Source organism: Falco peregrinus, chromosome 4 (assembly GCF_023634155.1).
Source record: "Falco peregrinus isolate bFalPer1 chromosome 4, bFalPer1.pri, whole genome shotgun sequence".
NCBI classification, from domain to species: Eukaryota; Metazoa; Chordata; class Aves; order Falconiformes; family Falconidae; genus Falco; species Falco peregrinus.
In genome coordinates, this window is record NC_073724.1 from 100,254,377 (window position 1) to 100,281,801 (window position 27,425).

Genomic DNA, 27,425 nt, shown 5'->3' on the forward strand with positions numbered 1-27,425 from the left:
AAGCTGTGTTTGTTCTTAAAGAAGTCAGTAGGGGGATTGGTAAGAGTTTTAGCGTTTTATGTTCAGAAGAGATGGGACTGGGAAATTACTGTAGGAAAGAAGAGTTAAGAAGCAAGAATTTTAAAGAGGAGGGGGGCATGACATCAATAGCATCGCGTGCTTATGTTGGAAGCAAGCAGACATTCCACTTTGCCGGAAAGCAAGAGAGGAAAGGCTTGTGCACCTGATAAATTCAAAGGTGTTCAGTACTGTGGTAGTGTAAGGTGAGTTTTGTTCTGTGTAATTTTACGTGTCATTAGTAGCCCTTTTAATATGAACTAGTTATCTTCAGCCCACTTTACTGTGGTGGAGAGAAAAGGGCACTTGTAAAAGGAGGCAAACTATACTCTTGAAGTACTTCTAAAATAAGCCAGATGACTTGCACTCCAGAAGTGTCTGTTTCTCTCCATTGACTATAAAAGGAGCATGGCATGGTTAGTGCAGATGGAGATGTCTCCACTGAGGTCACTTACATTTAGTTAGATCAGTTCCTTTGTATGAACGTTAAACTATCCATCAGTTCACTCAGTGTTGTCTCCAAAGTTGTAAGTGCTGCACCAGAGCCAGCCCCTGTGAGATTGTGCTTGTCAGCAGGTGAAGGAGATTCAGAGCACTTGGTAAATGAAAAGCATTCAGTGCACATTTTAAGTTGATATATGTGTACGCTTTTGTTCACTGTTCACTTGTTTTGTTTTGTTCTGTGTGGGTTACTGTATTGTTTTAAGTCCATCCAAGATATCTCAGAGCATCATAACTGTAATTCAAGACTAGCCCTTGCTTGGATGACACATGGTTGAAATCTGCAGCCTGGTGTGTGTCAGGAGAAATAAATCTGTAATTAAAAACTGCTAAGTGTGATGTAATAGGAACATTCCTTGCTTTGTGAGTGTTACTTTTAGTGGTGTGTTAATTTATCTTGTTTCTTTTTCTGGGGACCAGTGCATACAGTTGAATGTCAGTATTACTGGTAGCCCTTGGCTCTTTCTGGGGTGTCTCCCATCTCTGCCTTCTATGAACATGAGGCCGCTGAGCATTTTGATTCTCTACTGTATTTTACAACAGAACAGGGTAAAATTATGTTCCTTGTAATACTGGTAGGCTCTTAAGGGCCTCTTGTATTGCATTAACAAGGCATTTTAAGGAAGTAGAATATCAAATTAATGTTTCATGTTAAAGACATTAATGTCTTGGTGTTTAATCCCCTTTACAGCATGGAAGCAGGAAGGGGTAATGCTTGAAACAGCTTCCTTCCTTACCTTCCGCTTTACACAAATGAACATTGAAAATCAAAAAGTGTGGGTAAGAATGTCTCTTAAGAGTATTTAGTATCACATCGCATGTGGGGGAAATACAGAGTCTTCAACAGAAATGCTGTAGTCCCCTTGTTTTTGGGGAGGGGACCCACAAATTAAAAAAATCCCCACAATAACCAACACACATCGACAGAACAGCATGCTAAGACTTTGTATCAAGCTGTGCCTTGCTTAGGTGTGGAAGAGCTTGTGGGTCTGTCTTCTCTTCATAGTCTTGTAAGATGGTCTGGCTATGAACTGATCTCTTATAAATTACCTAGGCCTTTTTTGCTTATGTCTTACAAAAAGGATCCAATGAAGTTTACTTATCTTGTTCTTTATTAATTATATGTCTTTATTTACAATTGGTAGTCTTGGTTCTCCAGAAGAACTTTCTCTTCATTGGATCCTTTGGATTCCAATGCAATAAATAAACCTAGTAATTTTCTGATATACTGCATTTTTATTTCGTATCTGTGGTTTATGTCTATATGCTTTGAAGCATCTGCAATGATGCAGCTGTAGTTTAAGGGCCTGTGAGAAAAGTGTTATTTACAGTTGCCATCAGTTGCTCTCATACATCTGTAACTGTGCAATAAATACAGATATGGATAGGGACAGAATTAACTGTTTCTCAGTTCCTGCTGATGATATCTTGTGGAGTATAGCTGCCCTATGTCACGGGACTGGTTGTGCTGATTGCGTCCCTCTAGTCTCATTTGTGACTGTATCCATCTTGATATATTATTGATTATATATATATGATTATATAGATGGAGTCTGGGAATAAGAGGAATAGTTGCATTGCAAGATTGCAAAAAGTGTGTGGTAAAGGACTTGACTGATTTAAATCAGTTGAATTACCTAAAAATTTGATGGTAAAACTCTTGCATTGCTTGCTTAAAATGGATATTTTAATGCTTTGCTTCTACTTAGTTTTGAGGTTTTAAAAAATTTTGCTATTAAAATGGGTTTCTAAGTAAAATGTTAGGTATTAATTTTTGAAAGTATCACCAGTGCACTGTTTTGGGTGTTTTTGCATAATCTTTCACTGAAAGATGTCAGATCTGAGACAAATTTGTTAATTGCTGTGGTTGTCCCATAAGTATTCCTGATGAAAAAAATATAACTGGAAGATCCTCCATTTGTGCTTGAATTCTCTTAAAGTAATAAACTAAGCCAGAGTAAACTTCCCAGCAAAATGCTAAGAAGACTATCTCTAGTTGGAAGGGACCCATAAGGATCATAGAGTCTAGCTCCCTGCTCCTCACAGACTACGTAAGACTAAATCGTATGAGTAGAACTTTTCTAAACAGGCAAAACGTTTCTGGTAAGAAGTGTGCCCAGGCTGAAAAAATAAATACAAACTGAAGGTTTAAAGCTATTGGGAGTTTATTTGCAAAAGTCAGTGGGAAGCCACTTACATCGTCCTCTGTGGAAACCAGCTGTGTTACTGCTCTGTCCTGTGTCCTGTGATATTTTTTCACGAGTTTCCTCTAAGTACAAGAGGGACCTTAAAGTATTTATTGATAGTGACAATATAGTACTGCGTTATTTGAGAACTGCTTACCCTTATGTTCTACCAGTTACCTTATGGATTTAAGTGATCTGAAAGATAATTAGGTCCACATCTGTCTAAGGGTCCCTGGCTCTGTACTGCATTTCTCTCCCAGCTTCTTTCCAAGGTCATAGTGCTTTGTGCCCTCTTGCTTTGACCCATTCCATTACAGAGGAAGCAATGTGATATTAAGGCATCAGTCATCTCATGCAGGATGGAAACGGCTTTCTCTATTAATCTGTTAAAGGTGCTGATAAACACTAGACAAGTTTGAGACTGAGAACCTTCCATTTTTATGTGTCAGCCTTTACCCTCCCAAGAGCAAGGCCACTGGGAGGAAGTCCCAGAGGTGGTCTGCTGAATGGCTGACACCTAACTTGACGCATATCTTCCATCAGCCATGAACACTTGTTATTGCACAGCCAAATGCTGAATGCTAAACGCTTCATAAAGGCACAGTCTTGACCCCAGGCTCTCTGCAGACAGAGTAGGTTAAATTCAGATTCTCAAGGAAGCAGTTTGAGCAAAAATCTGAAGACTTGATCTGCTAGCTATAATTGTGGTATTTGAAGCTTGACTTTTTTTGTTCCCCCAGGAGTATGTATAAAAAAAGAATCAGTCTAGACTAAATTGATTGTGTTTGTTGTTAAAGATGCTTTTGAGCAGAGGTGATAACATTAACATGTAAATAAACATTTCCAGTGAACTTTTTGAAGTTGTACTCTAGGAACTTTTTAAAGAAGCATTGCTGTCTGACCAGTGAATGAATATGTGAGTAAGCAGGAGATTTTTATGCAACTGATGTTTTGCTCACATCTTAGTTGTTATTTGGGTGTGTATCAAGGCAAGGCTTACATCTTGATGTAACTGCAGTGGTCTCTGCTGTGAAAGCCGGAGTTGTTCCACCAATTGGTAAGTCTCAATAGTTGCCTGTCACTGCAGAATTTTTCTCTGAAGGAGTTAGTTCTTTCTTTGTGCTTCTTAGTTTGAATTTATTGGTTTTTTAAGGAATCTTTTTGAACTTTGCTGTTCTTCCCCCTCTTGCATGATACCACCGGGGGGAAGCTGCAGGTTAATAGTGTCCTGTGCTATAATCTTCCAGTTACTCATGTAGACAGCCTGTCGAATGTGTAGAAATGGACTGCAGCTCTGATCATCTGGCTAAGGGAATTAACATCATCTAATGCAGTGTGTTGATACTGAACAGGTTACAAGGAGCAGAAGAGGTTTGGAGGCTGGGAGAGGAGGGGAGTAAAACCTCACAACTCAGTAGCCATCCAGTTTGCAACTTCTGTAATTACTGTGTGCAGCAGAACATGTTCTCTGGAGCTTGGGGCTGTATTTGATGGGGAGGTGTTGAAGAGGATGCTTGTTATAAAGCTTCTGTTTAAATAAACAACGGTAATCAGGTAACACTTTGTGCTGAAATCTGGTCTTAAATTTCATCATCTTAAACCAGGTGCTGAAATATTTTTGGTGATAAAAGTATATACCTAGTGTTTCCTGTAGCTTGTTTAGTGGTACTAGGCATACAGAATTGTTCGTCTTTAATTGGGTGTTATATAACTGTGGACATAATTAACTTTATTTGGTTAAGTCAGTAAAAGCATAGTCTGTGTACATTATGTGGTAGTTGATAGATGTGTTTATATTGAGGTGTTCCATTGATTGGAAAAATAATGGGTCATTAATGGCAAAGTCGATTTAAAATCTGAAGCCACACCTACACTGCAGGCACAGAAGTGACTACAAGCTATATTAGCTTGCCTGACTTGGTCGAGCTTGTTAGAGTGCAGTTTAGCTGCAACATCTCTGCCACATCTGGCGATGTTTGAAATGTCTGTAGACAAGCTGCTAGTTTAAACCACAGAATCAGAATGCTGTTCACAGTCTGTCTTGTTTCATTCCTTTGTTACTTTAAGCATATTTGGAATCAGGAAGCTTCTTAGCTATTTCTATTGCCATGTAACTGAAAACTAAATGAACAAAAAATGGACTTCTGAGAGAGGTGTGTGTCTGAGGTGGATGTTAGCAGATATGCACAGTGCTCAGCTGCAGTGAAATAATTGCACGAGGGGACTGCCAAAAGTATATGGTCCTGTGCTCTGGAGGTGCCCCTGGGGCTGGTAATGGAGGTCTGTGCATTTGTCAATCCTGTCCCTCCAGAACTGCCTCCGAGTCCCTCAGGAGTCCCCATTTTATGGCTTGAACTCCTTGTTGACTCCTTGCTCCATGTTTTAGTATTTTATTATGTGAGAGGGGGTGGGGTATGTATGAGAGAAGTTAAGATTTGATGCAGACTGTATTGAGCTGCATTATAATAATGAACTGACGCTTTTTGTGCACCACAGGTTGGTTAGTGTGCTGAGGTTTTGTGTTGGTAGTTTAACTGGGCCCCTACAGTGCCAAGTGGTGTTTTCATTGCCAGGTAGTTGAGTGCTTAATAAATCTATCCAATGGCATAAAGTAAATTTTATGGCCCAGTCAACTTTTTCCTGTTTTCAGCTTTCAGGAACAGGACAGCTGCTAGACTTTTCAGGTGGTTTAGTTCACATGTGAATTTTGAGCCCAGCAAATTTTTCTTAAGAACTCTTTCTCCCCCAATTACTTATCAGGTTATTTTAAGAGGTGATCAGCGCTAAACAAAATCAAGGCCATAAAGCAAAATGCTGAACAAGATAACTCTGCTTTTTTTGATCAGCAGTAATCCAGCCAGGTGTATTAAAAGCCTATGTAAGTTGCTCCCACAGGATGTAGACTCTGGAAAAAATGCCATGTAAAAACCCCTCTGTCTCCCCCATTCCCCAGGCTCCCCATTCTTCCCCTGTTTTAACAGTAAAGCTTTTAGATATCAGTTACATTCTTTGTTGAGTGTTATGTGGCTGACTTGAGATGTGGAAAAGTTTTGTCTAAAGCTTTATTTAAGGGAATATAAAATCATTTGAAACTTTAACTAAAACTGATGAGGAAAGGAATTAGGGTTGTTTGTACAGATGGGGTTAGAATGGAAATATTTAATCTACATGTAGGTATTTCCAGAATACCTCATATGATTTTGTAACCTGATCCACCTTTTCCATGAAAAAAGGGCATTTTGGGTGTCTTATCCAATTTAGTAAGCTAGTCGAGTATTTTTCCACTTCTGTCTGGATTAAACTAGTTTTAACTCCATTGAATTCCATGAATTTTTGTTTAACTGGAACAAATGTAGAAAGAGAGAAGGATCAGGTTAAAGTAGCTACCTGTAAAATTGATAAGAATATTCAGATGTCATGGAGTCAGCCTTTTGTGTTTTGAATTGGAATTGAGTAACATCATCCGGGAAGTCAGAGTTGCACCAGCACACAAGGCTTACATGAGATCAGGGAGAAGCTTCATTCTTTTTGATGCTGTGTAGTCTGATGATTGGGTAGGTGGCCTGGCAAGTAAGCTGGAGGATGGAATAAGGTAAGCCTGCACTACCTCTTGCCAAACCACTGAAAATACCTTGTGATTTACTCTCTGAACGTATTAGTGGTCTTTTTTCTCCTGGATGGAGATGCACTGTTGACAGCGGACAGGGAAACCTGCACCGTTAATCTGTAAACTGTTGTATTTGCATAAGGAAATTCTCTTCTCCAGTGTTCCTAACATAACATCATGTGTGTATACCAAAGTGCATCGGATGGGGCCAGGGTTGGAAAACTAAGCTTTAAAACATTTCATATCTGTTTGGTGTCTTTGGCCTAAAACATGGGCAAGTAGATAAATGTGAAACTATCTTTTTAAAGCTATTTTCTCCTTCTGAAATAGTTTGGCACAGGTTCTGAAGCTTAGTTGTTGAATAAAGAAACGTCCCAGCAACTGCCCTTTGATTACTTCTAAATGTAGATTACAGCTGTCCTTTTGGGAAAGTTTCGCATAGCTCAGCATGTGAGAAACTGACACCTTTTTCTCTCCTTTTCAGAGTATCTCCTCTACAGAAGTCTGAAATAGTAGACATGGTCAAGAAACACGTCAATGCCATAACACTTGCCATTGGGGATGGCGCCAATGATGTGGGAATGATCCAGACAGCTCACGTTGGAGTGGGGATCAGTGGCAATGAGGGCATGCAGGCAACCAATTGCTCGGATTATGCTATTGCACAGGTCAGAGGCAAAAAAGAGCAACTGCCATATCCTGTTGTAGGAAATGTACTGTGTGGTCATCAAGTGCTTGATGGTTTCTCCTAGTCTTCAAGCTAGGAGCATCTCTACTTGCTTCCTTTTCAAGACAGCTGTCTAAAATGGGTATCTTTGGAGTTTTGGGATTTGTTATTATGGCTTTCTGTTCTTTAGGGCAAAGCTGTGCCTCCCCTCAAAGTTTGTTTCCTCCCAACAGCTCTGCAACATTCTGGTTCTTCAGCAAGCAGGGAGAAGCACTGTCTGCAATGCTAATGTTAATATGCTTTTTTAAGTGTAACTTGTTTTGTGCAAGGTGTTTTCTCTTGCTATGAGTAGGCATTGTAACCAGGTGTATAAGAGTCTGGTAATTCTTATTTTGAGGTTTCTCTTCCTCTTTTCTTTACATTTCTTATTCCACAACCACGGTGGTATATCCAAGAATTGGTCACAGTTCTAGAGAACTGGCCAGTGTTTTCATTTTAGGTACGTTATTTTGAATGTTAGCTCGGGAGCACTCACCCAAAAATCTCATCAAATTCAGTACTGATGACTTCATCTAAAGAGGAGAGTAAAAAGCCTTTTTTTTTTTTTTTTTTCTCTAATGAAGAAACCAAGGTGTAGAGTAAAGACTTAAATGTAAGAAAGGAAGGAGATAATTCAGCTGCTGGCCATCCTCTGAATACTTTTTTACAGCTAAGGTTCTCTGTGTGTTTGAGATTGATCACAGGGCAAGAACAGGTGGAGCTGACAGGAAGCAGACATGATCCAGTCTGAGTGATCTCTGAGCATCAGCTGATGTTCTCTTTTGGTGGGGTATAGCCAAATTTTATCTAACAAGTGATATAAAGTACCGTAATCTTTTGATAGTTTCAGTAGCAGGTGAGATTTTGAAAAGGCATGGATCATGATGTTATTTGCACAGATAACTGTTTATTCTGTTGACCCTGCTGTGAAGCAAAGTGGCAGTCTTGTATTGCTGCTCTGTTCTGCAGCCTAATGAAGGGACTTCAGTTTCAGGCTTGAGTAGCTGAGACCTTTCACCAAATTTATCTTGAAACTTTTAGGCTATTTTATCAAGGGCTTATTCTGTCATAAACAGTAGCAAATTCCAAATACATATGATTATAAAAACTGCCATGATCTTAAAGTCTGTGCTATCTTACAATGACTTTCTGGCTTTTAACTTCTGTAGACTGTGTAACTTAATTGAACACTCTTTATCCGAACTTCCTTGGATTGTTTATTACTTCCTTTTTAATAAGCAAGCATAAGCAGTTTGGTCCGTAGAGGGCCTTACACACTTAATTCCTATTGTGTTAATTGCACTAATGTTAAAACTGCAGAAGTAATTCCATGTTCATGTGTTGCTTCTGCATTAACAAAACCCCCTGTCTTTGGATTTAGTGTTAGAATGTGGAGAGGAACTTGCTCCTGGTTTAAATGCCAGTCAGTTACTGACAATAGCAATGAATCTTCCCAGTACAATATGGAATAAAAGCTGGTCACAACAGCACAGAATTTCAACTTGAAAAATGCTGTGGAACTGGTTTTTTTGTGATTGTGTAGAAGAGCTTTTTGCTGATTAGAAAACATAGTCAATAAATTCCTCTTGTGAAGGAGACCCATAGTGTATGGTCATGTGTGTTTCAAAAAAAAGTGTTCAAAAGAAAAACTTGATCTCTGTGGGGTGTATTTCTTTCAGCAAAGACATATAACTCCCATTGAAGTGTTACTGTATGTGCATGCCTTGAAGGCAGAGTTATTATATATATATATATACAGACACATACACAGTTATTGAGTAATTTAAGATGGCCACTGTAACGTAGCATCTCATGTTTAAATAGTATTTCAAATACAGCAGTGCCAGAAGTAGTCACTTCTGGAAGAGAAAGTCTCGATATAGGCTTTTTCAGGATTCCAGGGGGAATCAAAGCGTAAACCAAATAAATATAAAAATGCAACTTGTATCTGACTCAGCTCCAAATAGCTTCCACAGGTGCAAGAAGCATCTGTTTAAATCATCCTTTTCCCTTGAAATGATATTGCACTAGTGATCCATATTTAGAGAATTCCCAAATCCAATGACCTGTTTAGAGAGACAGTAGTATAATTTAATAACTTTTTTCCTCAGTAAAAGGTTTTATCATCTTAATCCAGAGAGCATCTGGTGTCTAGGGACTGTTTCCTTTTCTTAACTAGGGAAACTTCTTTCTTAAACAAATGCTTATGTTTCAGTTTTCTTCTTTGGAAAATTTAGCTTGCGTTTTGGATGCATTTTCACTGTCTTTAAGTCCTGTCCATCTCATCCTCTCATGGCATCACCTCATTGTTTAGTCAAGATGGAGGGTATCTTTCTAAAAGATAATCTCTGTATAAAAAAAGTTATGCTAGGGTTGGTACCTAGATGACTGAAAACTTATGGAAACTGTTTTGTAGGTAGGCCAGCCAGCCAGATGGTCATGCTGTTCCCTTCTGATTTAAAACCCCATAAATACAGTACTGTCCAAACAAAGGCAGTGTCTTAATAGAGCCCTATACCTGTAGTTGCTCAAGTACGCCAGTCACTGTGCGTTTGCGTCATTTCAGTGACCAGCATCAAACCAAATTTAATTCCTTGCCACATCTTAAATGGGACTCTTCACCAGTGTGAACAGACTCAGAACTGTTATCTAGGTTACTGGTATCTTCTTTGCTCTGCTACACCATGCACTCATTTTCTTGAGAGTACAGTCAAGAGAGCAATTAATAGTAGGATTTTTTTCCATGTGTTGAGCTCCAGAGAAGACTACCTCTGAGATGGTCACTTGTTAGGCTCAGCAGAGAGAAAATTTTTTAGGATGTATCTAACTATTCTCTACAAGAGTTGTTTGGGGTGACTTGTCAGGGTGCAAGTTACCCATAGCTGCTGCTGTCTTCTGTTAATTAATTTTGATGAGGACAGTTGCAGCTGTGGTGCATATTAACAGAGGCATTAGGTGTCAAGTAGGTCAACTACTCCCTTGTGAGTGTCCCACTTTCAGCCCTGACTCAAGTTGGGCAGAGACTGAACCATGACGCTTGGTTAACTTTTTTTCTCTCCTTTCTTGCTGGTATATCCTAACAAATTGGAGTTGCTGATGCATGGGGGAGAGGCTCTTCTTAAGGAATTATTGCTCAGTGATTTTTGTGCTGGAAATCATGGGAACAGAGCTATCTCGTGACAGTCTGAATTCATTATTGTAGCTTTCAGTTTCAGGTAAGTTTTGGTTGAAATAAATGATCTAGAATCTAAATTTAGGAGGTCAAGCTTTTCACATAGTCATTTCCTGGAAAAGGAAACAAAGCAAATGATGGTCCCACTTCAATGTCTAAGAAGCCTTCAGGTACATATGCTGCATGGTAAATGTAGTCACCAGTTTGAGCTGTCTATAACTGGACAAAAGGGGAGTGCTACAGGTCACAAAAATTTCACTGACAAATTCAAGACTGGAAAATTACGCATTTCCTAGGCTGCATTGTGAGACTGCTTCTGTAAAAGTCCATATTCAAAACCGTTGAATTGAGAAGCTGAGTTTGAGCCGTATCTGTGGTTCAAACTATCATTAAAAGGTATCTGTTTTTACAAGATTTGTCTGCTTGCCCTTTTTGGCAAATGCTGCTTCTTTCTTTACATGGTATTTTAGGTGATTTTTCTAACACAAGATTGCAAACATTATGTGGGCTGAAAATTTAATGTAAGTATTCATACTCTATGAAACACTCAATGCTTATCTATTTTTCCATTTATGTTCCTTCCTTCTTCTGCGTTTTATTTCAGCTCAAGACAATTCAATTAACCAGTCTGTTTGTTTAACACAGAGAAAGGAGATTACAAACATTGTAGGCCCTCTAACACAGGAATCTTCTTTGACCATGAAATTAATATGAGTTCACATCTATGTCCAATCCTTAAGGCTGTATCATGTTAACCTTGCCTGATTTTGCCATCAGGCTAATAATACTAATTGAAGACTTCTTGCTGTTTAAAGCCAATGAAGACCACTTAAACATTGAGTTTTGCTACAAAAAAAGGTGTTTCCTTTAAATATTTTAAGTGGTGTTTTTAGCATGTATGCTCTGCTAAGCTACGTAAATACTACACTTGAAGAATAGTTTTCATACCTGATTTGAGGGAGTTTTTTGGAGGTCAGGGGTTTATTTTAACCAGTTGTGGGTTTTTTAACAGTTGTTCATATATGTAAAAGCTTGTTTTCTCTCTTTCAGTTTTCCTACTTGGAGAAGCTGTTGTTGGTCCATGGAGCTTGGAGTTATAATAGAGTTACCAAGTGCATACTATATTGCTTCTACAAGAATGTGGTTTTGTATATTATTGAGGTAAGAGTAACTAAATTGATGTGTCTTCCTGGTACTTGCTCTTCAAACCATCTTGTACAAAAAGTAAAACTCATCCAAATGGATTGAACTAAAAGGACTGATGTTTTTTTCAGTGTTTAAGAACTTGTTTTCCTTTCTCAGATTAAGTTAGTTCACCTGAATCTGTTCACGTTTGCAAAAGGAAAACTGAAAGTTTCAGTACAGTGAAGCCTTGGATATGAGATGTCAGGGACAAAGTTCATTTAATCTGTGTAAATGTTCTTACTGAAAGTTTCTTTGTATTCATGGAAACGTTTCAGTTAGAGCTTATATTTATAGAACTTGAGAGTGGGGCTAAATTTAAATGAAAAGTTCATTTAATAGAATTGGGAGGAACTCTATAGGCAAATAATAAACTAGGCAAAAATTATACCTGTTGCTTCCAAATGATAAAGATCATAGCTGGAACTGAAATCAGTTTGCCTTGCTTTTTGGGAAAAAGGGCATAATTTTGCCCTACAATGCCAGTGAAATTCTAAAATTAATCAGGTTATTTGATTTAATAATAATTAACGTGTTACTGTTCTAAAAAATTACTTATCTGAAGATGGCAAGTACTAAAACTGGATTTTTAAGAGGACTGAATACTGTTAGGAACATTAATACGTGGCATTTCAGCCTGCATAGATAGGGGTGTAGTTCTTGTGCTTCAGGATATGGTTTTGAATTTAAGAAGGATCATGAAAGAATGTTTATCATGTGCGTAGTTAGAAACACGAGGAACTTGAACTCAATGGATTGGTCACTTGAGTAGTGCATGGTCACTTGGTACAGCAATTCCATGTTAGTCGGTTTTATTTATGCATGCCTATCTGTATATATTAGGTTTTCTATTTCTTTCTACAATTAAGCAGACATGAATGAGGTTAATAGGTAAGAAAATTAGAACATTTATAATTAGGCAGCTAGTTATATCAATTAAAGGAGGGTAGTGGGTAAGTAATATTTTACTATTCAGTGAATCGTGTCATGGTCAGTGTGGGTATACCTGACTCCCTCAGGGTATGATCATCTTTTATGCATGATGTTAGGCTGCGAGAGAACAAATATTTTCCACTAATTTGCTCCATTTTTCCTCTGCTATTTTTGAATTAGTGGTTGGCTGTTATAATTTTCAACATAGATTGGTCTGTTTACTGTAAGTTACACATTACTGTCAAAATAATGGCAGTGTTTCTGTGGTGTGTGAGAGCAGTATGGTTGACTGACATACAGTATGCTAGATTTATGAAATATTACAAGGAGCTGATTTATTTTCTAAATTTTAAGTATCCACATCTTGATTGTGTTCCAATTCTTTAACTAGATTATCTGCCAAACCTAAATCCATGTTCTTGTGATTTCACAGGTGTTTTTTGGCCTAGTGTAGAAGCCATCTTCACAGCTCTGAGATTAATTTAGTACACTAGGAATCATGGAATCTTTTCAGCTGGAGGGGACCTTAAAGATCATCTAGTTGTGACCCCCTTGCCGTGGGGCTTAGATAATTAAGATTTGGTTCATATTTTACTTTCTGAAATAGTCCTTAATTTGACTTGGGCTGATCATAACTCATGTTTTTAGTAAGGGTTGTTAAGTGTTCTTGGAGATGACAATATATTCATTACTGTGCAAAAGAAATAGAAAAAAATTTTAAAAGAATTTTTCTAGTGGGTTTCTTAATAAGCATGGGAATTGCTGGGGTTTTCCCTGAACTGTTTAGAAAATGCGTAACAGTTTCATGATTGCCTCCTAGGATTCTTTTCTCCACCTGAAAATTAGTTTTTCAAGTCCTGCTTCTCATCCATTGTAGCAGTGTGTGTCTTTGCTTCATTTACTGTAGTCTGACAGGTAAAATTAAGTCATGCATCAAATGTTGTATAGCTAAATTATGCCTTCCCATGCGAGCTGCTGTGGAAGGGGTTGAAGACAGGTGAAGGCCTCTGGGACCTCCAGCCTGAGGTAGCTTTAATCATCTTACTGTAAGGAGGAGTTTTATTAACCAGAGATATCACTATACGATACATAAAATGCAAGTTTGCTCTGAGAATGTGAGGTCAGTTGTTCCCTTCAGTGTATTGGGTTTTGTTCAGTTCTTCCTGCATACCATACTGAGGCAAATGAGCTTTTGTGTCTTCTGATGTCCATGACTAAGGGTGGGCACAGTGAGTTCCACCTAACACGTGAGCGCTGAAAAAAATGTGTAACGAGCTTCAGCCCTATGCCTTGGTTACCCCTCTGTGCTTACGCAGCCTAGGAGTTGGGAGCAAGCTTAAGGGAGGTAAAGTGACACAATGTGTCTTGTAGACCTGCAGCAATGGTAGGAGCTCAATTTGATTTTTAGTTCCCCTGGTGAGTTAGCCTTACTAGTGACCTTGAGGAATTTCCCCTCCAAAACTGCATAAAATTAGCCAAATTGATGAGAAACTGAAAAGACACCAATTTTGGTATCCTAGAGATGCACAAGGAGAGAGAGATGTCTCAAATTCCCTTAACTTTGCACAAAGAAAGCTGAGTTGTTTTGTGTTCCTGCTGTGAGGCTCGAGAGCGCCAGTCAGTTTGTGGTATGGAGTGATGTTTGTGAAAGAGAAGCTCCAAGAGGGAATAAACCCTTCAACTTGAGGGAATGGTAGCTGAGTGCCCAGCACTCCAGCACTGTTGTTTGTGCATATGGTATGTTCCTGATTGTTTCCCAATGCTCTGCACAAGTTTAATATTTACCTGTATTTCTTGCTTGGATGTGTGGTATATGGGGAACATCCTTTTAGCATCGTAATGAAATAGGGATTTGAACTTGAACTACTTTCTAAGTTAATCTTCTAAAGGATTGTACTGAGTAAATATTTATAGAGTTGAATCAAAAAGCACATCAGTGAATGTGACTGTTGGTTATACCTTTTTGTTGCTATATCTGCTTTATGTCAATGAAGCTTTAACACCTGAGGAATAACTCTAGTTAGCTTTATGTAAATAAATTTTGCAGCAGTGAAGCACTGGGGCTTATCATGACTTTCATTCCTTGATACTTTCCAAACATCAGAACGAAATAAGAGACGGTCATGCTTAGCACACAAAATGTCTGGACACAACTTTCAGAGACTTACATTAAGATTAAACTTCAGTTAATTAATCAATGATAAATGCTTGAGGAGAACATATTTCTGTCTCCTTTCCTAGGATCCCAACATTGGTATGTTAAACACCCAAATATACACAGAAGTTCTTCCTGATAACAAACACTGTTATACTGGGAGGATCCAAACTGTGGCATCTCTGAAACTTAGATTTCATCAGCTTTGATTCAGTTTCTGGGTGAAGTAGTAGTTAAAATCTAGAATTTGGGATTTGATGGGAAGTATCCTCAGGTGACTGGCATCATGGGCTTTACTCCTAAGAGATGCTGCTAGCTTAAGGCTGGTGCTTACTTTCCTGCAACGGCTGATTCTTTGTGGAGGGACAGGGGCCTGAGAGACTGTTTTCAGCTGCTTTGACCATGACTAAAATGTGCGCCAATATTGGGACAATTTAATGCAGCTAGAGAGCTGATATAACAGAAAGCAGGCCTTGTAGTCTAGTGATTGCAGGGGAAATGGAGACGAGTGTGTTACCCTTCTGCCTTGATTAGAACTTCCTAGTGTTTTTAAGAGGTGAATTTTAAGTCATCGAAGTGATAAAGGTTATTGAAGTCTGAGAAGATTTTGATTTGGCTTAACAGCTGGAAACTTGATGTTGCTGTCCTTTCTCTGACCTGATCTCTTTTTCCTTTTTCATTTCTTCATTGCTGTCCTCCTGCCATTCTCTTAATTTCCCCCCTTGATTTTTGAAAATACAGGATTCGGTGAAATAGAAATCAAAAGCAGAAAAAGAAGCAGGTTCTGGAAATTCAAGTCCTTCCGCTGTGGTTCTTAGACATGATTCTTGAGCCCTTGCATATGACTGCTGCCAAGGTTTTTCAGGGTATAAAGTTGGGGTTCCCTCGCTTATGGCCTCACTTGCTGGCAGAGGGGGCAGAATCAAACCGTTCCATCCACAGAGCTGGCTGGTAGATAAATTGCTGCTGCTTCCCCATTCCAGACTGTGCTGGGTCTGTCCTAACAGTGGCAAGGGATTCCACATAAAAAGCTACTAAGATGGCTTCAGGGATGACATAGAAATATCAAGCTCCTCTTTGGTGTCCATTCCTGTATTTCCTGTGTCTGGCTGCAGTCTCAGTGTGCATTAAAGCAGTTACTGAGGAAAGCCAATCATTCAGCATCATCTTGGAGCAGAAGGTCAGTGACAGGTATTTGGCTTTTAAAGATTTGACAGACAAATTCCTGGGCATCATTACAGAGCACCATGTCCTTCAATTATTTATGTAGCTGGCTTTAAACTGAGTAGTGAAACAAAAGATCTGTTTCACATCTGTTGAGCAGATATATTTCACTGGAGATGGTATGAAGTTGTCCTAATGACATCAGAACTTTGAAATATAGCTGATTTCAAATGTAAAAGAATATAGGAATGTTGCTTTGATGGCATGCTTGGAGAAGTAGAAACACAGCAAGATCCAAGGTGATATCAGAAATATCAGGTAAGAGTTCAAGGCATTTGGGAATGGTCCTGTGGAAACAGTAGCACGGAAGATAGCTTTCAGGCCAACACAGTATGCAGGAAGAATGTGCTCAATACTTTTGCTGGAGCATGTTTTTCTGAAATGTGCTTGCTATGAAGTGCTTTTGTGTTATGTATTGCGGAACGGGGGTGGGGGTAAGAAACAGATAGTCCCTGTCCGGTCAAGGTCTGGCAGTGTAGGGCCATGACAGAGAAACAAATGACAAGTGAGAAGGGGAGAGTATAGTGTGCATATCCTGATGCTGCATTATTTTCTTTTCTGCCTTAAGAATCATGATAAGCTGTAAGCCCAAACTGGAAAGCTGTTTCTTTGTGGAGGCTGAGAGGGAGGTCTTATATGAGAGTAGTGTTAAACAAACAGCATAAATGTACTAGACAACAAAACACCAGGATCATAGTTTCTCTTTTAGAGCTGAATTTTCGAGTCTTAAAAGCTCTGAGTAAACACAATGCCTAGATAAACATGCTTTTAAGTAAGTGGTGATTTTGTGAGTCCAGCAAGGTCTGGCAATGAGAGCTGTGAAGTGCTCCACACACTTTCAGTGGTCACCACTTCAGACTAGCCGACAGCACAAGCTGTGAAAGCACACGTGAAACGTTACTGCATGAGACCTTTCATTTGTTTTTCTCATTTTCATGCTTTCCTGTCAAATACAACAGCTATTTTTTAAAATATGGAAAGCAGGCATGGGAATTTTAGCCCCCTTACCCCCAAATGTCATGCAGAATTGAGTGTATGTGATATGATACTAAAAAATATACAGCTCTAACGCTTCTGTGTGCTGATCTCTGATTTATGTGATCTGACTTTTACCTACATCCTTGTGCTTTCTGTTTCCAATTGACTTTTCATCTCTGAGGGCACAGCCAGGCAATAGAAAACCTTAAGCATGGGGATTTTTACAGTGAGTTGAGGACTGAAGTGCAATAACTGTTGTCATAAAAAGTAACTTCGTTGATAGATATGAGCAATATTTTCCCCCAGTGTTAAAAAAATAAGAACATGTGGTTGTAAAATTCTCTTAGTGAGGATAATGGCAATACAGGCAGCTAGCTGTCATGCTTATGTATTCAAATTATTCAGTTGCTTGTTCAATTATTTCAAATGCATTTAATAGTAGGCATTTAATAGGTGTTACTTCTGTGTGTGTATACTTAGTGTGGTAAGCTTATAACAATACTTTATCAGGATGAAACAAAGTAGGAATTTGTGTGTGACTTCCGTTTTATGTAATTTGGAAATCTGGTTTTGAACTTTCACAAATTCATGGATATCCTGAATAAGTAACTTTATCTCTGTGGACAGGTGCTTTCAGGTAGGCAAAGGTAGAGTTTGGTGTTCTTAAGGTTGGTATCACATGTAAATTTAAGTGCCTGAGAGAAACTTATGTGGTATCCATGCAGATGGCCTTTATAGATGCTTGGGGTCATGGAGGGGGGTATGGGAGTAGCAGAGGTGCTACAGGATGTGCCCAAGACCTTCACCTCTCTGGAGCAGGAGTGGCGTTACTAAGAGATCTGTGTTGAGGTAACTAAATCCTATTGAGAAAGTGAAGGATTTTTTTTTTCTTGTTCGTCTGATTTTGAAATGTGTGAGTAAAACCTTAGATAGGGTAATGTTAATCAATCCAAAAAAGTGCAGAATATTTATGGAAATGATACTACAGAACTTGCAGACCTGGAAAGCACAGTAATGGACACAGTGGGAAGAGCAAAGCATGTGAGACTCGGCTCTGTCTCTTGGTAATTTTTGGAAAAACAGGTCTTACATGTGTGCATATTTTTCTCTTGCACTGTTTCTTATCAGCTGCTTACACAGGCTTAACATGCACAAGTAGAAGACCTAGGGCAGCACAGACGTTACCCTGTTCCGCCCACCAAAAAAGGTAATCGTAGGCTCCAATTCAAGAAAATGTTTTTTAGTAGCAAAAATTATAGAAAACAGATCCTGCAAATAGCCTGCCAAACTTCTTGGAATATCCTAAATATAGTTGGCCAACCTAATTCAAAATTGTCCATATTGTGCTTTGCTTTTTGTTCTTAGAATTAAGGTATATTTTTTCTTGACTGATTTACAGTGCCTAGTTTATATTGCTACTACTGACAATTTATTCCATATTTCAACCCCCCTGTTGTCTGAAGAAATTCAGAATTGCATATAGGCTGGTCTCACCCACTTTAATCCATGATTGACTTCTTGTTTTTTTGGATTTGTAATTGCATATGTTAATCCCAAGAGTTTCTGAGGAATGAGTCATGAAGATAAATCCATGCTAATTTTCTTTTCAGTTTGTACTGCTATGCACTGCACAGGGAATCATTAGAGAGCAGTCCATCTTCCCTGAAAACTGAATTGATTAAACTATAAAACAGCCGGTTTTGAATTTATTTCCAACCGTTCTAAGAAGTGATGGGATGAGTACCAGCATTGTTCTGACTTTTTAAGAACACTGCCCTCATTACACCCTACAACCAACACAGCTTGCAATTTTTCAACATCCCAAATATTACAGGTGATAAATTCTTTGGCATGGTCTAAGAATCTCTAGGTGAAACACCTAGTTGACTACTTCAAGAAGAGATCTACTGTGATGTTTTATTGGGCAGGTATGTTCAGCGTGCCTGGATCTGTTTTTTGTGTATATTTACATATGTAAGGGGTGTATGACAGGTACAGTGATATTTTTCTCTGTAACGTATGTGCTTAGTTTGGCGTGAAAAATCTTTTTTTCGTACATGGAGGGCTTGCAACAAAGGAGTAATAATGTTGCTCTGTAAATTTGAGGCTGTTAAATGTGGAACGTTAGCCATCTCTTGAGCTGTGTGTTTATCAAAGCCAGAATTCCATCATCAGTAAATGTTTCTTCAGTTTAATTGTCTTCAATGAAAATGCAAGTTGATGTTTAGAAGGGAGATAACCTAATGTGAGGAAGCTTTTAAGAGGGAACTTAAACCTCTCTTATGAAAGTTAGGAAAAATCAAACCTAGGGGGGTTTTCATCAAAGAAAACCAGCTTTGAAATTCAGGAGTTCATCGTTCTTAATTTCAACCCCATTTTCTTTCCAAACAATAAAAGTTTTCATATCAAATATAATTCTTCCTATGGCTTTGACTATTAACTTGAAAAACATTGAGTATTCTGGCTCAAAAATATTGGATAATCTCTTGTTTGAATAAAAATGAAGGGGAACAGATCCTACTGTTACCTAGGCCATGTTCAGTGCACATGATGTCGCTTGTGGGTACAGAGAAGGCCAAATCACATTTTTATCAGTGTTGGAGTGCAAACAAACCTTATCAGGGAATAGCTTGTACTTAGCACATGCTGAATGTAGCAGTATGTGCTACACTGCACTGAAGGTGGTGATCTTTAGAGCACTTTTTCAAAATCCAACACCATATATATGTAGACACGTGTATGGCAATACAGCTCTTGACAAATACACCCTTTGGGCGGCCTGTGCTGGTTTTCTTTCTATCTGGCTTATACCCCTATAAATAGACTCTCTTTAGTGGAGATATTCCTGATATATACGACTTCAGTTATTCCCATATAAGTATTGTATGTATGAAGAAGGATTTTTTTATCTGTCTTGTTTCTTACTAGACAGAAGCCATGGGGTGGCATGTTGAAGATGTGAGGGCTGCTGCTTTTTCACCTGTACCTCATTGCTCTAGTGCAGATGGCTGTTTTCAAAATGCATTTCTACAGCAATTTACTAACTTTGGGGAATGGTAATACAGATACTTACAAATGAGGCTACATTTTACTTTAGAGGATTTGGAGATAGACCCTGCTGGCAAATAGGAATAATGAGTTTAACTCTCTGGTTTAGAAGCTTTGAGGCACTTGTGTTAAAATGGCTCTGTAAGTTTGCATGTTCTGTAACTTAATGCAACTTGGAAGATCTTAGTCTTCCAGGGGAGAGAAAAGCAGAATTACCTTTACTCAATTAGCTTTACCTGCTGCAGTTAAACTCAGGTGTTAACCTAATGTTTAAAAACACTGCTTAGCCCAGGAGTGAGGAGAGGTTTGTGCTTCTTTTTGCAGAGCTCTCAGTAAAGCATTTTTAGGTATTGCCAGGGAGTTTGGAAGTGTTGCAGACAAGGTGTAGTATTGATTCACAAGTCATGCTGTTGTGCAATTTCACAAAATCCTTTTTCTTATTTAAGTCCAAAGTACTGTGAAATTTAACTTTGAGCCCACTTCTGAAAATGTGGTGGCTTGCCTGTGAGCTGGTCCACTGAAGTCACAGAATAGTAATTGCATTTTCTACTTTCCTATTAGTTCTTTAGAATAAAATGGGTTTATTTGTTCCGAGCCATGTGCTAGGATATAGTTTGGTGTGTGCTTGTGGACAAAAAGTGTGCTAGTTTGGGTGGGCTGCGTTTCACTTGTCTAAACTGCATAAAGTCTGCCTGGCTGTCAGCTGCTTGCCCAGCAGTAAGGTCAGGCTGTATGGCTTGATTTTTTCGAACATAACTAATTTGATCTTAACACTGAAACATTTTGTTTCAGTGTTCAGATTCATCATCTTGAAGCATTTTATGATTTTATGACTTCTGTCTCTTCATGCTGAGGAAGCGGAGCCAAAAAGTATCCTTATTTCAGTCCTTACTTGAGCTCCTGCCCAACAGCAGTCTCGTCATCAACTTGCCTTTCATGTTCTTAAGGGTGTTTCTTTGGCATGTTTGGAGGCACTGCTGAAGTATGTTTGTAATAGCCATGTTTTGTGGTGTGTCCTTTAGTACAGATGCATCCAGTTGATGAGTCCGTAATTATCTTACTCCTGCTTCACAGACAACTACAAAAATCTTCTGAACGGTAGCTCAGAAATGCAGTGTCACCAGATCTTTTGAATATAAAATTCATTTCTTTCCACTGTCTGCTTTGTCAGATGAGCTGGTCCTGATTGTTTTGACACATCTTGTATGTCTTGTATGTTTGGGTTTTTAGGATCATGACCCAGAGAAGCTAGGGCAGAGCCTAAATTTAACTGAATACAGACTCCATTGTAAATGCTGCTAGAAAATAATTTTGCTATCTGACGTGGATGAGCACTAATGATAAAAATGTCTATCCAGTTTCGCTAATTAACCACTAGAGATTGTTTTATTTTGGGATTCATAAAAGGCATCTGTAACCTAGTTTAAGTGTACGTACAGGATTTAAAATAAAATGTATATTACATTTGTGAAAAAAAAAAAAAAAAATCTAGAATATAGGTTTGGAGCTTTTGCCAGAGTTCAAGATGTTGAATCAAATACTTTAGTACAGCAGGGTCAGAGGTAAAAAATGCACCATATTCTCCATGATCTGTCCATTCCTAAAATCTGGGGCAGCATATGTGTTGCTTTCAAATGTGCTTTTACAGCCACCTCTGCTGTAAAACCACTTCAGTGGTTTGACTGTATTTGATCCAAGGAATATGTGCCCTGTGGCTGAGGACAGGAGAAAAGGAGTTCTGACTCGGTGCCCCTGGGAGGCTCCCTTCCTGTGTGGGAGCTCTCAATCCCTTCATTTGACCCAGCATTAGGATGTGTTGGACTGTGTGATAGCATACAGCAAGTGTAATAGCTTTAAGTAACCTGTCCAAAACAGGTTATTTTTTTTTCCTCTATATTGAGATGCTGAGCATGGTGCAGATAGCTATGACTGTTATAAGCTTTCGGTTATTTATATGCTCTAAAGTATGTCATTACATTTTATATTTCCTTGCTATTTTCAACAAAATAATTTAGAATGCACTGAAATGCACTAGAAATAGCAAATCACGCTATCTAGTGGTAGTACTGTCTGAGTTATACAGTCTGTTTTTCTGAAAAGATGTAAAAGAGTCAGTTGCATCTTTTTCCCCCCAGATATTCTATTGCCATACCATAATGTTTCCCATTAGTTCTCCTCTTCTTTGCTACTTAGAACCTGATATTCTTTTCTTGAATCATTGCAATTTGAATATAAACCGCTCCGAAGTAAAGGCATCCTAGACCAGTATTTTTGAGTATTTCTGAGCCATGTTTGACAGTTCTCTGTAACTGGGCCTGCATCAGACAGGGGAGAGGAGGTTCAGGGACAATGCTTAAAAGCTGAAACCATCGTAATCTTAACACGTGTTGAATAAAGTCAGTATTCATGGGCTTAAGCTAAAACCCTGGAGCTATACCCCAAAAGGCAACAGGGGCCTATTCTATGGAAACACAAGAACTGAGTGGTCCTAATGCATGTTTGTGTGTGTTACAATATGGTTCTGCCCCATCAAGACAAAGACATGGATAACCACTGATGACTTCATGCTGTCAGAAAGAGTGGAGGAGGTCAAAACTTGGTCTGCCAGCTTTTAAATGTGACAAAGTTATTTTGCTTTCTTTCTTCTCGGTGGATTTCTTTGCATTCATGCAAAAGCAATTAAGGATTTGGAAAACGAGAAGATGGAATATATTAGCCTGAGCTGTATCTAAGGTCTGCAGGGATTCAGTGAAAGTATATATATTTTTGTGTAAACTGTATAAATGCTATGTGTGTAAGAGAAGAAATTTAATACTGTGTATTCTCATCCAAAACCAAATAATGATATCTTTATTAGTCAATGACAGTGGAGATAGATGTTTATTAATGTTAGCTGACTAAAAATATGTAGATGGCTTGGTAGCTGCAGAAGTGTAAACTGCCAGTAACTAGTAACACCTGAACCTTTCACATTATTTGTGATGATGGTTCCTGTCAAGTTCAATTTTGATAGTAAAGTGAGTCTCCCTTTTGGGTTTACTAACAGTATCTGACCTTTTGTGCCTTTTGTTGCCAAGGAGTGACAGGTGTCTGGAGCAGCTAAGCAGTATGACAGTCAGCCTGTGCTTTTTGTCAGCTGGCATTCATTAGTGTTAAAAATGACATGTGGTTTTGTACTACTCAGACAGGGTAGCGATAGACTTTTGAGTTGCTTTACTTACCCCTATTTTTTTTTATTATTATTTACTGTTGGGATTGAATGTAAGTAAATGAAATCCAGCAAGCTTCAAGATGTGACTTCCACAGTGGCGGTATTAATCCTTGTTAGTCATTTTTAGTGGCACCACACCATGTGTTGGTGGTGGGTCCAGCAGCTTTTTGCGCTGGGAGCTTTGTACGGTGCTTGCTTTCAAGGTGCTGCTTGCCCTAGAAAGTCCAAGTCCCTCCAATGGTGTCATGCTTGTTGCTTTACCCATCCCTGGGCTGTGCTTTCACCATCGCCTGAATCAGCAATTGGGCTGTGCTTTACTCCAATGTAAATGCATACTGCCATTAAAAAGGGCCACGTGATCTTCATTTCTCCCTAGGAGTGTGTTCTTTTTCCTTCTTCCTTGCCAAGGCATTAGTGTTTGCACAGCTGCAGGAGGAGCTCCTTAAGGTTAGAGTTCAGCCAGATCACATTCCTGATGTACACAGGAGTGATTGGATGAGAGGTAGGACCAGCTCTTCTGATAGCAGTGTAGACATTTATCAGGTTTAAGTGTACATGTTATTTTAGTAAGCTCAGGTGGACAGTCGTCTTGTGCATCTGCAGAAAAGACAAAATTTTGGTGGTAGAGCCAGGTGAAGGGCCTGAATTGGTGTTCATGATATCCCTAGTAATCTCATGTCATTAACTGCTTTGGGACTTATCAACCAATTTTTTCTTTTTTTGGGCTGTCTGGGTATCTGTTACTCAAAGACATCCCAAACATAGGGCTGGGGAAGAGGGAAGGAAGTTGAGAAGTAGTAGTTGATCCCAAAGGCACATCTGAACAAAGCCCCCTTTCCCTGCGTCCGTCATGTGTTGTTCATATGCACAAAGAAACTATGATTTCTCAAAAACTGAGAATACATTGGAGACCAAATTTTAACAGAATATATGCACAATTACTGGATTTTTATGGTGTGTGATTTGTGGTATATTGGGGGGAGGGGGTGGATTGTGAAGAATGTGTGTTAGGCCATCTGGGCAGCAAGGAGGAGTTGGCTTGTGCTAAAATACAAAGTATTCCTGCAATGGAGGAGTGATAAAATGATAGCAGAGAAAGTCCTGGCCAGACTGCTTTTCTGGAAGCAGTTACTACTATTTTTCAAGCAGTTTTTAATTTATGTTGAGTTCAAGTAAGAAGGTGGGAGCAGTAAATCTAGGAGAAGAAGCAGGAATATGTTACCCAAAACCAGGATAGTGCTTCAGGGGATGCCAGATCTGAGAATTACCATTCTCTTCCAGTTGCCTGATATTAGTGAGAGAGCATTCTAGGGAAGGCATGAGAGAAAATCCAGAACAGTTTAAAATATGGATTAGGATTGGAAATCGATGTGTTCGGTTTTTGACTACATAAAAATTATAAGTAAGCCTGGCGTGCTCTCCGTTCTTGGCCTTGGTGGTCTGTGAAGGATCTCTGTCAAGGCCAGGGCTTGTAAAGCCCGCATTAGTTGGAGGGGGAGGTGGCATTTGGATAGGTGTAAAGCCTCCCCTTTTACCTTGCATCTCTCCCTGAGGAGGTCTGTTGTCTCTTTAACAATTAAATCATTACCTTGTTTGCATTTTTAAAAGGGTAACACATAAAATAATGCAACTTTTAGCATGCTGATTTTGATGCTTAAATATATTGCTGGTACCTACGTGGTTTCTAATGAATGATGGTTCTGTGGTGTGCTTTTCCTTACTGTCAGGATAGCTGCGCTCAGCGAGAACTAACTATTTATGAGCATGAAGGTGTACCTGTCTAGAAGGTTGATTCATCTTTTTTTTTTTATACTTTTTTTTTCCCCACCCCAGTCTGACTTCCCTATAGAGGAGGTTGTTGGATCAGTAAATGATGGTCTCCTGAGAGCTTTGCTCTTGAGAAACTCACCACAATTCCTCTGGTCATTGCCTGTCACTCTTCATGGAGCTGACTGCACTGTAATCTGCATGTTGGTGACTGACCAGGGTTTCTTGGGTGGGTTTTTTTTTGATTGTGCTGATAGTCTGTCTCCCTACTTATTTCACTGGTGCATCAGTGGGGAAATCATGCTCATGAGAAGCTTCCAATGCTCCATTTAACCATGCTGGTACTCACTTGAGATGAATCACTGAAATCATTATTCCTTTCTTATGAAGAAGCAAATCTACAGGCTTTTATTGCAGCCCCAAAGCAACAGTAAATTATAGAAATGCTGGGTATGATAAACTCCTCTTGGGGTTGTGCTCAGGCACTTAGTTGAATTTCTCATTTGCAAGGCAAGTTGCTGCTGAATATACTTTTATAATATAAAATCTAGCAATACTCTCACATTAAAAATAATGAAGATAGATGAAACATTAATTATAATGTTTCTCCATTTGGAGTATGGCTGGAAGCGACTCTGGTGGGCAGGAAATGTTTGTTCTTTTCTGTCTCAAGTAATTGCTATGTAATTCTAGCAAATGGGGAGAAACAGACCTTTACCTGCCAGGCTTTAGTTATAACCCCCCACCCCGGCATCAGTCACAGTAAATTCTTGCAGTGAGTATGCATCCTGTTCCAAAAAAGCAATTTTGGTAGGTTACTGCCTGCTTAATGGTATGTGAAGAATAATACCCTAAAAAAGCCCACCCTAAACCAAAAGGCTTTTGTATTGCATTTAAATAGTTCCTGCTTCTATTACAAATATGAAGTTCTCCTGGCCTTGTCTTGTGGAGTTAGATACTGAGAAGAATCTTTTGAGGTGTCATTGTAAAAATAAAAATTAAAAAGTACTATCAACTCTTGTCAGCACTTCTGGAGCTGGTGTAAATTTTGAGGGTTGGCTACTTCCTCCACTGGGTGCCTGAGTCTTGTGGCAGGGTCATCTTTTGGAAGACATGGGCGCATTCAAGCCAGCACTGTTACGTGTTTGGCTCCTGTACTGGGAGCTGCAATACCCCACTGAGAATAGTCCTCCTTGAGTCTTTTTCCTTCAAATCCCTGCTTAGACAGCAAAATACAGAATCCCTTTTTATTCCATGGCTCTGCCTCACCACTGAATCTTTCAGCTTCGAAAAATAGTAGCAGAAGAAAAAGTAATTTTTTATATGCTGTTGAAACTATGTTGACATCACATGGGTGTGTTGGAAAACCTGTTGTGGTTGCATTTGAGCTTTGATATCAGTAAGGGGAGTTGTAATGCATTTACTTACAGGTTTTCGTGTTGAATTAATTGGGTTTGTTTGTAGCAATAGACAAAAAATAATCTAACTGATCATTTTTATCAGCAGAAAACCATTCAGTTTAGAAAGTGAAATCATCTGTTTACATTGCAACTTTCTGTTTGAATATGTTCCCCAAAATCTTTCATTATCTGGTTTTGCCAAACTGCTGTAGGAAGTTGCATCTCTGAAAGATAATTTGGGTTAATACCAGCATTGTTCAAGTGCTCTCTGCTGCATCACCTGAGACTAACTGCAACTAAATCAGAGAAGAATTAGAGGCTTTAAGGGGTTTTCCTAGAAATGCACGTTCTACAGTATTTTGAGGGGTTTATTTCCTTCCAGTCATGAAAGGCTTCCATCTAAATTGAATGTGCATGTTTGCTTATGCACCACCTGAAGGGGTCTTACTTGACCATTCATAATGTTTACTGTCTGCTGTAAAGCAAAAAGGGTACCTTCGTAAGAGGAGTTAGTCACAGCTGTTCCACTATGTTGGGGAAGAGGAGTAGGGGAAAAAAAAAAGGGATAAAAATTGTAGTACCAAAATGGAAACACACTTCCAGCTGTTTGAAATACTATAAAGAAAACTGAAGTCCACCGCAGTTCCATCTGAGAATTAATAGCTTAACATATTCTACTAATGATAGTGAGTTTCAGCTATTTCCCGAGAAGCATTTTGAACTGACTTACTTGGATGCGCATGTCCTTTTGTATCCTTGATGTATTTCTCAAAAAGAAGCTATTCCTGTGGTTGCATTACTCTTGCCTAAACTTGTTTCCCAAACTGTTTTGAAATCCCCATTGTATGTACAGCAGGAGGCTATATAGTTGCAGTGTGTCAAACTTGGTAATTCCCATATCCTTCATTTTTAAAAGATATTAGTTTCTAATGAAAAGGTAAAAGGAGTAGAGTAGAACAAGGGGCATTGCAATTAACATTTTCAGAATCTGAATTTGTGGTGGCTGTTTCCCAAATTCTGAAACAATGATTTAATTATTTACTGGACTTCGTTATGAATAAAATCTTCTGAAATAGTATCTATAGCCTTATGAAAATAATCTGATGGAGCAAATCAATTGCCTTTGTGGTATGACTGTAAATGTTCTCACCTGGTGCTGCTGAAAAGAAAGGGTAAAAAAATTAAACTATCTCACAGTTTAATTTTTCCCTAGAGTGACAGCTTCTCTTGCAGCAACAAGTCATTTGTGGTCACTTCTCCAATGTATTTATATCCGCTTTATGTAGTAATATAAAATT

General features: G+C 38.8%; 1 protein-coding gene across 4 annotated transcripts in view; it reads left to right on the top strand.

Moving 5' to 3' along the window:
- ATP8A2 (ATPase phospholipid transporting 8A2) overlaps window positions 1-27,425 on the top strand; it is a 349,978-nt gene that overhangs the window by 186,447 nt on the left and 136,106 nt on the right. For all 4 annotated transcript variants that reach the window (XM_055802562.1, XM_055802564.1, XM_055802565.1 and 1 more), the window contains 2 exons: window positions 6,836-7,019; window positions 11,280-11,390. In XM_055802562.1, coding sequence (XP_055658537.1) covers window positions 6,836-7,019; window positions 11,280-11,390 — 295 coding nt within the window. The remainder of the gene's footprint in view (window positions 1-6,835; window positions 7,020-11,279; window positions 11,391-27,425) is intronic.